This window comes from Callithrix jacchus, chromosome 19 (genome assembly GCF_049354715.1).
Source record: "Callithrix jacchus isolate 240 chromosome 19, calJac240_pri, whole genome shotgun sequence".
In the NCBI taxonomy this organism is placed as follows: Eukaryota; Metazoa; Chordata; class Mammalia; order Primates; family Cebidae; genus Callithrix; species Callithrix jacchus.
Window position 1 is genome coordinate 39,520,124 of NC_133520.1, and position 11,178 is coordinate 39,531,301.

At 49.2% G+C, this 11,178-nt stretch overlaps 1 protein-coding gene and 1 long non-coding RNA gene across 3 annotated transcripts in view; one reads left to right on the top strand and one right to left on the bottom strand.

The window, feature by feature from the left end:
• SCCPDH (saccharopine dehydrogenase (putative)) overlaps positions 1 to 4,526 on the bottom strand; it is a 29,448-nt gene extending 24,922 nt beyond the window's left edge. For both annotated transcript variants that reach the window (XM_002760841.6, XM_008985685.4), the window contains exons 1-2: positions 4,326 to 4,526; positions 2,059 to 2,171 (exon numbers count right to left, since the gene is read on the bottom strand). In XM_002760841.6, the coding sequence (XP_002760887.1) occupies positions 2,059 to 2,171; positions 4,326 to 4,515 (303 nt within the window). In that variant the 5' untranslated portion in view covers positions 4,516 to 4,526. The remainder of the gene's footprint in view (positions 1 to 2,058; positions 2,172 to 4,325) is intronic.
• A 179-nt stretch (positions 4,527 to 4,705) lies between these two features.
• Positions 4,706 to 10,890, top strand: LOC144580429 (uncharacterized). Its single transcript, XR_013529933.1, has 2 exons — positions 4,706 to 5,013; positions 10,360 to 10,890. It is a non-coding gene; the product is annotated as an uncharacterized LOC144580429 (long non-coding RNA).
• The last annotated feature ends 288 nt before the right edge of the window (positions 10,891 to 11,178 follow it).

The following is an 11,178-nucleotide window of genomic DNA, read 5'->3' on the forward strand; positions in this document are numbered from 1 at the left end:
TGTAGAGTGGAGCAATGGACCTGATGGATGGAATCTAAGCTAGTTAAGAACGAGATAAATCCAAATAAACAACATTTTTTTGTAACAACAATTCAAAATCCTTTTGCTCTCCCTAAAAATTGTTAATAGTTTAGATATTTAATTTTTAAATATCTTGTCAACTGTGATGGCTTCTTCAGATCACTAAATGTCACCAACATTCACCTTGTTACACAGGCCAAAAGTCTGATGGCCTGTGACTTGATGACTTTTTCTCAAGAACATTCAAAAGCTGTTCTCCTTTGAAAATACACTCCGACCCTAACTCCCTCCCAGCACCTCTACCACTACTACCGTGGGGATGCTTATGCTTGGACCATTCCCTTATTATCTGTTTTTTCCACTCAGAAGCCAAAGAACTTCACATTTAAATCAGGTGAAGCCCTTACTTTCAACCATTCAATGCCTCTTGGTCACACCTGGAAAAAATAAAATCCAAATCCTGACCATGGCCTACAAGATCCCACACGGCCCAGCTCCTGGGCATCTCTCCCACCCACCTTCCACCTCTCTGCCCTGTCCAGTCACAGGCCTCTGACATTCTTCAGTCTTGCCAAGCACACTCGAATCTCAGGAACTTTGTACCTGCTCTCCCTGGAACAGTGTCTCCTCAAAAGACTCATCCGATTTGCTCTCAATTCATTCAGATCTCTGCTCTAACATCAATTCCTCACAGAAAGCTTCCCTGACCATCCACCTAAAACCACTGATATGCCAATACCTTGTCTCCTTTCTTTGTTTCACTTTTCTTCAAAGCACTCATTACCTCCTATTACAATCCTACTTTTCTGTCTTCCACACAAGAATGTAATCTCCATGAGGGACTTTCTTTTCTGTCACCACTGTGTCCCAGGTGCCTACAATAGTGCATTTTACATAAAGTATCAATATTTATTCAATAATGAGTACTTTTTTAGTCTTCCTTTTGTGCATTAAAAAATATATTTATGTCCATCAGTCTGGAAGGACACTGGGGCTGAGGCTGGCACACATCTCAAGAACAGTTAACTACTGTGGCTTCTGAAGTTTTGCCAAAACCTCAGACGCGTGGCCTTCTGGCTGGGCATCTGCGATTTCACATGGTTGGAGCATTCCTGGTATCCCTGGGGGTTGCAGCTCTCTCTAAGTTTGGTGTGGCTGAACCAAGAAAGAAGGCATATGCAGATGTCTACAGAAATTACAATCCCCAAAAAGATTTTGAGAGACGAAGAAGGCTGGTATCTTTCGTAAAGTCATCTTGGAATAGAAAGGATTTCTTCAGGTTGAATTATCTAGAAGTTTGTCACTGACTTGGGTTCATGAACTATGACATCTGAATATGAGGGCTAAGAAACAGTTTCTCTTGAGAAACAATTAACAAATGGGCCGGGCGTGGTGGCTCACACCTGTAATCCCAGCACTTTGGGAGGCTGAGGCGGGTGGATCACGAGGTCAAGAGATCGAGACCATCCTGGTCAACATGCTGAAATCCTGTCTCTAATAAAAATACAAAAAATTAGCCGGGCATAGTGGCGTGTGCCTGTAATCCCAGCTACTCAGGAGGCTGAGGCAGGAGAATTGCCTGAACCCAGGAGATGGAGGTTGCGGTGAGCCGAGATGGCGCCATTGCACTCCAGCCTGGGTAACAAGAGCGAAACTCGGTCTCAAAAAAAAAAAAAATTAACAAATAATATATATATATTTATACAGTAACACAAGAATATAGTTTATAAATAATATACTGGGGATACACACCCGAACATTTTTACTGAAGGGGCATACAGTAAAAAGTAAAGAAAATGCTGACAATCACAGATGTAACAATCAACAAACCAGCACACATTCTCTAAGGACAGTGTCATAGAGTGCCTGTCACACGCCCGCTCAGGAGGCTTTGATCATGTCCATTTGCTCCTCAAAGAAGAAAAAACTCCCCAGATGGGGTTAAGGCCTTGTCCACTGGCCTTATGTTCCTCTGGAATATTTTGCTAGAAATGAATGGACTGTTTGTTCTGCTACAAAGCGGGGCTGATTACTTACTGGTCCTACGCAATTGAGGACAACTGCTGCCTGTTTAGCCATTTCTTCAAGTGAGGCTGGATTAGCAATATCACATATGATGATTCCAACTTCAGATGACAGTGTTGGTCTTCCTAAAATAAGAAACAAATTCAGGAAAGCAAATCTCGGCAGAGGACTAAATCTTCCATATCTTTTTACAGCAATCAGTGACAGCAAATCACTAAATACACTGATAAACTGAAAGCTAGCTCTCTGTCTTGAATAAAACTTTTTAATCAGGTAATAAAAAAGGAAAAGGCTATGAGGAAAACTGAATTGACGCTAAGGGTTACTAAAAAACTGACCTTTTAAAAAAATATAATAAAATCATTGTGTAAATAACAACCCTGTGTAACATGACAATTTCACAATCAAGTTTAAATGCTGAGCAGATGACTACCCAGACTTCCTCTCCAGCAGGGAATTTATATTATAAAAATAGTTTCTTGCCCAGGAGCAGTGGCTGGCCTGTAATCCCAGCACTTTGGGAGGTCAAGGCAGAAGGATTTCTTGAGCTCAGGAGTTCAAGACCAGCTTGGGCAACATAACAAAACCTTGTCTCTACCAAAAAAAAAAAAAAATCTGGACATAGTGGCACACACTTGTAGTCCCAGCTACTCAGGAGGCTGAGGTGGCGGAATCGCTTAGACACAGGTCAATGCCACTGCACTGTAGCCTGGGTGGCAGAATGAGACCTTTAAACTAATTAAAAAGTCCCTCATCAACTATTCAACAATTACTGTGATCCAGCTGTAGGTGATGGAGAGGGACTGACTGTTAACATCAAATCCATTAGAACTCTGAGGTGAAAATTACATGCTATATAAACGCACACACAACTCGTATAATAAAATAGTTGGAATTAACTGGCTCAACTAAGTGACACAGGTTTCAATAGCTCAAGGTATATCCCCCACAATATAACTTGATTTGGGCATTATATATGGGAAGTGACTAGGCTGTACCCGGACGATCTTGCCGAGCTGGAAAAAGAAATGGAAGCATGTATTTTAATAGTGAAATTACTTCTCCTGGAAAAATAAAGTCCAAAAAGCTCTTTGGTCAAAATTATGTGTTGGTAGTATCAGCACCAAAAGCTGCAGGAGAATCTAGCCTACGTGGTGTCTTCCGTATTTACCCAGAACAGAAGCACCCTGAGCAGGGCATGGTATGAAAGCAGATTAAAGAGAGAGAATGTATTATTTCCAGAATGCTAGCAGGTGTCTGTACAAGGGAAATCTAGGGTGGGGAGTGAATAGCCAAATCTAAAGGCTACAGAGTCCTAAGTTAGATGTCTCCCCAGCCCTGAAGGCACAGGGTCCATGTGTCTGTCTCCTCTCTGTCCCACCTGCAACCCCAGACTCAGGACAGCACCTACCGTGGACCAGGTCACTCAACAAATATACGCTACCTGAATGCTTAGAGAATAAGCAAGCGTCTAAACCAGAAAGACAAACTTTTTATTTTATAAAGAGGAAGCCTGGAGTATTCCTACACAAAAAACAATAAACGAAAGCGGGAGAGCCACAAAAGCCACTGCTGGTACATGCAACTCTTAAGCTTGCTGTCCCATCCTCAAAACAGAAGGCAAAGGGAGACTCCGATCTCCAAGAAACGAAAATCCTCCTCTCCTCTGCGACCAAATACCGCGACCCACTCCCCCCGCCCCACAAACCCCGGACTCAACAGGTGCCCCTGCTGCGGGGCAGGATGGAGCAGAGAGAGGGACAACTCAAGTTTCTGACCATTTCGCCAGGGAACTCCCCAAACTGAGGCAGAAATTCAAAAGCGGGAAAGAGGAGGAAAAGTATATATACATTAAAATTATATATATATATATTAAAATTACACACACACACACACACACACGTGTGCGCGGCTGTGGCCGCCCCAGGGGCCGCATCTTCCGGCCGTGCTGGAGGCGGAGGCGGCAGCCCGTGGTTCTGGCTGCACCGAGCGGTAGCGCAGAGGGCGAGCGAACCTGCGGTGACCCGGGGGGTGGCCCACGCCGAGAACGCTTCCGTTTTGAATTTTTTTCTTTTTCCTGTACCCCCCACATATATATATAGTTTGGTTTTTGTTAAGGAGGTGGAACAAAGCCGTGGCAGCGTTTGAAACACCCCTCCCTCTCCTCTTCCTGTCCTCAGGCAGGGCTCGGGGACGCGGAGGGCGCCCCCAGCGGGAGACACGCTGCTTTGGGCGCGGCGGCGTCCCGGCCACAGCCCCGTCCCACGCCGCCCCTTTACCCAGCTTCAGGGCCGCCCTCTCCAGCACTCGCTGCAGCTTCTCCCGGGAGCGGCCCGCCACGGCCCAGGGCAGGCGGGAGCTCCGCTCCGGGTCCACCTGCTCCCGGGCCACCTCCTCGGTCACGAACTGGCCGGTGAAGCCAGAGGCGCCGAACACCACCAGGTGGAAAGGCCTCTCCGCGGTCACCATGACGAGTCCACAGCGAGCCCAGGCCCGGGGCGGGCTGAGCCCACGGCGCCTGCGCCTCAGGCAGCGACCGCAGTACCGGGCGCAGCAACCGCCGCCGTCCAGGCCGCCGCTGTAGCCACAGCCAGCGCGCCGCGCTCCCTTCACCGCGCGCACGCCGCCACGCCCACGCCACGCACGCCACGCCCCCCTCGCGCCGGAGCAGGCAACGCTGCCCAGCAGCCGCTTTCTCACCGGTCTGCGGCCGGGGGGCCCCTCGGGCGGCGGCTCTGGCTGCAAGTCCGCTTCCAAGCCTGGCAGACGCGGACGGCGGTCTATGGCTCCGTCCCGCCGTGGGCCCCGCACTGCTCTGGCGTCCCCAGGCGCCGCATCTTCTAGCCCAGCTGGAAGCTGGAGGCGGCAGCCGGTTGTTCTCTTTGCACGAGGGGTTTGCGCAAAGAGAGAGCGAGAAAACCTGCGGATGACCTGGGAGTGACCCACGCCGAGAACATTCGCCAGGGGGTGTGTGCGAGGCTCGGGGGACGTGGACGGTGAACGCAGACTCACGAGAGGGAAAATTCGTGAGGGGTGTAGAGGAATGCTTTGTGCTGTCTTTTTAGTATTTTTTGCAGATCTAAAACTATTCTAAAATTAACATTTTAGTTTAAAAACGTTGCGTGTAATTGTGTCAGATACATGCAAATGTGGTGTCATTTAATGCTGTGCAGCAAGCATTTCCAGAGCCTGTGATGGGCCGGCTCTGACATAGATCCTGGGATTGCAATGGCTGCTGAGCAAGGGCCTTGCCCCCCCTCACTGGGCTCACTTGTTTAATGGCGGTACGTGTATGTAGCACATGGGCAGAACTGACTGTGGAGCAGAAGAAACGAGAGAAGACGCTTGTCCTGTGGTGTGCCCCGCTGGCAGTGAGCAGCCTGTGCCAGGGACCCCTGGGAGTGGGGCAGTTGGTACAGAAAGTGAAGAAGAAAGCCTTTAGAGAGGAATTTGGCCTTGACATAAATTAATAAGGCTTAGATATAGAAGAACTGAGAGAGGAACAGGTATTTATTCTGTATACATTTTATTTTAATAAACACCAAGAAGACATTTGATAAAGCAACATCCCTTCCTGATTTGTTTTATTTATTATTTTTTGAGACGGAGTCTCACTCTGTCACCCAGGCTGCAGTGCAGTGGCGAGATCTCAGCTCACTGTGTCTCTTAGGTTCGTGCCATTCTCCTGCCTCAGCCTCCCAAGTAGCTGGAATCACAGGTGTGCACCCCCCACTCCCGGCTAATTTTTGTGTTTTTGTAGAGACAGGGTTTCACCCTGTTGGCCAGGCTGGTCTCAAACTCCTGACCTCAGGTGATCCACCCACCTCGGCCTCCCAAAGTGCTGGGATTACAGTTATGAGCCACTGCACCCCGCCCATTCCTGATTTTTTAAAATTATAAACTATATTAGTCTTGCAAAAACAGTGCGGCCAATAACAAATACGTAACCTCAACACAGCTTAAGAAAAGTATTCCAGATAGTGAGGCTTATCCCTGAACCCATTTCCTCTCCTGTCCCCACCGCGGCCACTTGCCTGGGTTAGTGCTTATCTTTCCGGTCCCTGCCTCTCTGCTTGTTATATATACATGTTTTTATAAATTACATTATCGTACTGTTTGCATATTTTGAGTATTTTGTAAATGTTAATTCTGCAACTTCCTTATTTGGTCATGATGTTGTAAACTTATTCCCAAATGACTCAGAATAAAAAAATAATGTCTGCGATACATGTGTAGAGAGAGAGAAAAATACGCCGAATTCTACGATGCTTTTGTACAATATAATATAAAGAATGCTACAATAAAATTCTTGTATATTTCTCCTAAGGCACATGTACCAAAGTATATCTAATGTATGTCGGCAATGAAAATGGTTGGTGCTAGAATATTCACATTTGAGTTATCTCATCGCTCTTGGAAGCAAATGTACTGATTTTCACTCCCAGCAGGATACAGGAATCCTCTTGCTCTACATCCTCATCAGCACTTGCTATTTGGAGACTTCATTCTTGCCCATCTGTTGGGTGTAAAGTAGTAAGCATTCAAGTGTTTATTAAACACTTAACTATATACTAGGCCCTAGGAATAAAGTGCTGGGGATATGGCAAGAAATAAAGCCCCTGCTCTCATGACGTTTACATTCCAGTGGAGTAAACAGTACCAAAAATCATCTTACACTGCCAGGTACAGTAGCAGGCACCTTTAGTCCCAGCTGCTTGGGAGGCTGAGGCGGGAGGATTGCTTGAACCTAGGAGTTGGAGGTTATAGTGAGCTATGATCACACCACTGCACTCCAGCCTGGGTGACAGAGTGAGACATTGTCTCGGGAAAAAAAAAAAAAGACCTAAAAAAAATTATTAGGATATATATATATACAATTTTTTTTTTTTTTTTTGAGACGGAGTTTCGCTCTTGTTACCCAGGCTGGAGTGCAATGGCGCGATCTCCGCTCACCGCAACCTCCGCCTCCTGGGTTCAGGCAATTCTCCTGCCTCAGCCTCCCAAGTAGCTGGGATTACAGGCACGCGCCACCGTGCCCAGCTAATTTTTTGTATTTTTAGTAGAGATGGGGTTTCACCTTGTTGACCAGGTTGGTCTCGATCTATTGACGAGGTGATCCACCCACCTCGGCCTCCCAAAGTACTGGGATTACAGGCGTGAGCCACCGCTCCTAGCCCAGTAATATATATTTTTATATATACTCTATATGTATAGTGAAGAATGCTTGCTATGGTTAGGATGTTTACCCCCTCCAAATCACATGTTGAAATGTAACCCCCAATGTTGGAGGTGGGGCCTGGCAGGAGATGTTTGGGGCATGGGGGTGGATCCCGTGTGAATGGCTTGGCGCCATCCCTAGGGTAATGAGTGAGTTCCCTCTGTATGAGTTCACCCAAGAGCTGGTAGCTGAAAGAGCCTGACTCATCTCTCTCTCTCTCTCCACGTGATACACCAGCTCCACTTCACCTTCTGCCACGATTGGAAGCTTCCTGAGGCCTCACCGGAAGCAGATGCTGGCACTATGCTTTATGTACTTCCTGCAGAACCATGAGCCAAAATCAGAACTTTTTTCTTTATAAATTAACCAGCCTTGGGTATTCCTTTATAGCATTGCAAACATGGACTAACATAATGGCCGTTGCAGCATTGCCTGTAATAACAAATAGTAGCAACAACTGAAGTGTCCTTTATCAGAGGAATTATTAAATAAATTATGGTATCCTCTTGATTCAATAGAAACTTTACAGCTATAAAGAATGAAGCATGACTATTCAGGTGGTTCTTGGTAAAAACAACAACAAAAGAAAGAAGTAGGCCGGGCACAGTGGGTCACGCCTGTAATCCCAGCACTTTGGGAGGCAAAGGCAGGAGGACCATTTGAGACCAGCCTGGGCTATGTCGCAAAACCCCATCTCTTAAAAAGATTTTTTTTGTTTTAATTATCCGGGTGTGGTGATGTGCGTCTGTAGTCCTAGCTACTTGGGAGACTGAGGTGGGAAGATTGCTTGAGCACAGGAGCTAAAGGTTACAGTAAATCATGATCACACTACTGCACTGCAGCCTGGGCAACAGCACGATCTCACTGCCGCACTGCAGCCCGGGCAACAGCACGATCTCACTGCCGCACTGCAGCCCGGGCAACAGCACGATCTCACTGCTGCACTGCAGCCCGGGCAACAGCAGGATCTCACTGCCGCACTGCAGCCCGGGCAACAGCAGGATCTCACTGCCGCACTGCACCCTGGGTCACAGCAGGATCTCACTGCCGCACTGCACCCTGGGCAACAGCAGGATCTCACTGCCACACTGCAGCCTGGGCCACAGCAGGATCTCACTGCCGCACTGCAGCCTGGGCCACAGCAGGATCTCACTGCCGCACTGCACCCTGGGCAACAGCAGGATCTCACTGCCACACTGCAGCCTGGGCCACAGCAGGATCTCACTGCCGCACTGCAGCCTGGGCCACAGCAGGATCTCACTGCCGCACTGCAGCCTGGGTCACAGCAGGATCTCACTGCCGCACTGCAGCCTGGGCAACAGCAGGATCTCACTGCCGCACTGCAGCCTGGGCAACAGCAGGATCTCACTGCCGCACTGCACCCTGGGCAACAGCACGATCTCACTGCCGCACTGCACCCTGGGCCACAGCAGGATCTCACTGCCGCACTGCACCCTGGGCAACAGCACGATCTCACTGCCACACTGCAGCCTGGGCCACAGCAGGATCTCACTGCCGCACTGCAGCCTGGGCCACAGCAGGATCTCACTGCCGCACTGCAGCCTGGGTCACAGCAGGATCTCACTGCCGCACTGCAGCCTGGGCAACAGCAGGATCTCACTGCCGCACTGCAGCCTGGGCAACAGCAGGATCTCACTGCCGCACTGCAGCCTGGGCAACAGCAGGATCTCACTGCCGCACTGCACCCTGGGCCACAGCAGGATCTCACTGCCGCACTGCACCCTGGGCAACAGCACGATCTCACTGCCGCACTGCACCCTGGGCAACAGCACGATCTCACTGCCGCACTGCAGCCTGGGCCATAGCAGGATCTCACTGCCGCACTGCACCCTGGGCAACAGCACGATCTCACTGCCGCACTGCACCCTGGGCAACAGCACGATCTCACTGCCGCACTGCAGCCTGGGCAACAGCAGGATCTCACTGCCGCACTGCAGCCCGGGCAACAGCAGGATCTCACTGCCACACTGCAGCCTGGGCCACAGCAGGATCTCACTGCCGCACTGCAGCCTGGGCCACAGCAGGATCTCACTGCCGCACTGCAGCCTGGGTCACAGCAGGATCTCACTGCCGCACTGCAGCCTGGGTCACAGCAGGATCTCACTGCCGCACTGCACCCTGGGCAACAGCACGATCTCACTGCCGCACTGCACCCTGGGCCACAGCAGGATCTCACTGCCGCACTGCACCCTGGGCAACAGCATGATCTCACTGCCGCACTGCACCCTGGGCAACAGCACGATCTCACTGCCGCACTGCATCCTGGGCAACAGCACGATCTCACTGCCGCACTGCAGCCTGGGCCACAGCAGGATCTCACTGCCGCACTGCACCCTGGGCAACAGCACGATCTCACTGCCGCACTGCAGCCTGGGCAACAGCAGGATCTCACTGCCGCACTGCAGCCTGGGCAACAGCAGGATCTCACTGCCGCACTGCAGCCTGGGCAACAGCAGGATCTCACTGCCGCACTGCACCCTGGGCAACAGCAGGATCTCACTGCCGCACTGCAGCCTGGGCAACAGCAGGATCTCACGGCCGCACTGCAGTCTGGGCAACAGCACGATCTCACTGCCGCACTGCAGCCTGGGCAACAGCAGGATCTCACGGCCGCACTGCAGCCTGGGCAACAGCAGGATCTCACTGCTGCACTGCAGCCTGGGCAACAGCAGGATCTCACTACTGCACTGCAGCCTGGGCAACAGAGCAGAACTATGTCTCTAAAAAGCAATGTGTCTAGTGACATGGAAAATTGTCCAAGGTACATTGCAAGTGAAAACAAATTGCCCAACATTACAAAAGTATATTTAAGACAAAAAGGATGTATGTTTATGCACACGAAATGTTAACACATGATAAATCTTAACTGTAAAATGCTTAGAAACATGCTTTATGCACAGTAACTACTCAATAAATGTTAATAGTAATAGTAACAGATTATTACTGGGAAGTAGGTTCGTATAAATTATGCAAGAGAAAGGGGTTCAAACTTTTTACCTTTCTATACTGTTCAAACTTTTTTTTACAGTAACTGCCTATTATCTTTCTAATAATAAATTCTTTTTTTTTTTTAGACGGAGTTTCACTCTTGTTACCCAGGCTGGAGTGCAACGACGCGATCTCGGCTCACCGCAACCTCTGCCTCCTGGGTTCAGGCAATTCTCCTGCCTCAGCCTCCTGAGTAGCTGGGATTACAGGCATGCGCCACCATGCCCAGCTAATTTTTAGCTGGTCTGGAGTCATGGGCTCAAATGATCTGCCTGCCTTGGCTGCCCCAAACTACTGGGATGACAGGTGTGAGCCGCCATGCTGGGCCAGCTGCCACATTTTAGAACACGGGGTGGTCTCAGCATCCTGAAAGTTGTGGGATAGTACAACACAGGTCTACTTCCAACACCAGGTCCTTCTACCAACCTCTGCTCAGCAGGCCGGAAAGGCACAGTGAAAAGGACTCAGTCCAGGCTGACCTTTCAGGTACGCAACGGAAACTAAGTGCTTTTATTGTCAATTAAGGTAGCTACTTCTGTTTTTTTCTTCTATGTATCATTTTCTCCTTTTTTCTACTATTAAACTAAAAATCTGACATTAAAACTTCTTTATGCAAATCCTCAGAAGTCTAGGGCTTTATGATTTTTAATGTTTTTATTTTTAACAAAGGAGGCATCCAGTGGTGAAGGAAAGATCACTCAGACCACCTTTATGAAAGCCAACTTAAATTTTCAGCTACTCTGGGAATCAGACATGGTTTACGACCACGGCTGCGTTTCCACCAGGGACTCTGGCACACTCTACAGATCACGGCTTTTCCCCCCAGAGAGTGGACTGTTACATACTTTTCAGCACACTACTGCAAGGACGGAAGGAAGGAAGGAAGGAAGGAAGGAAGGAAGGAA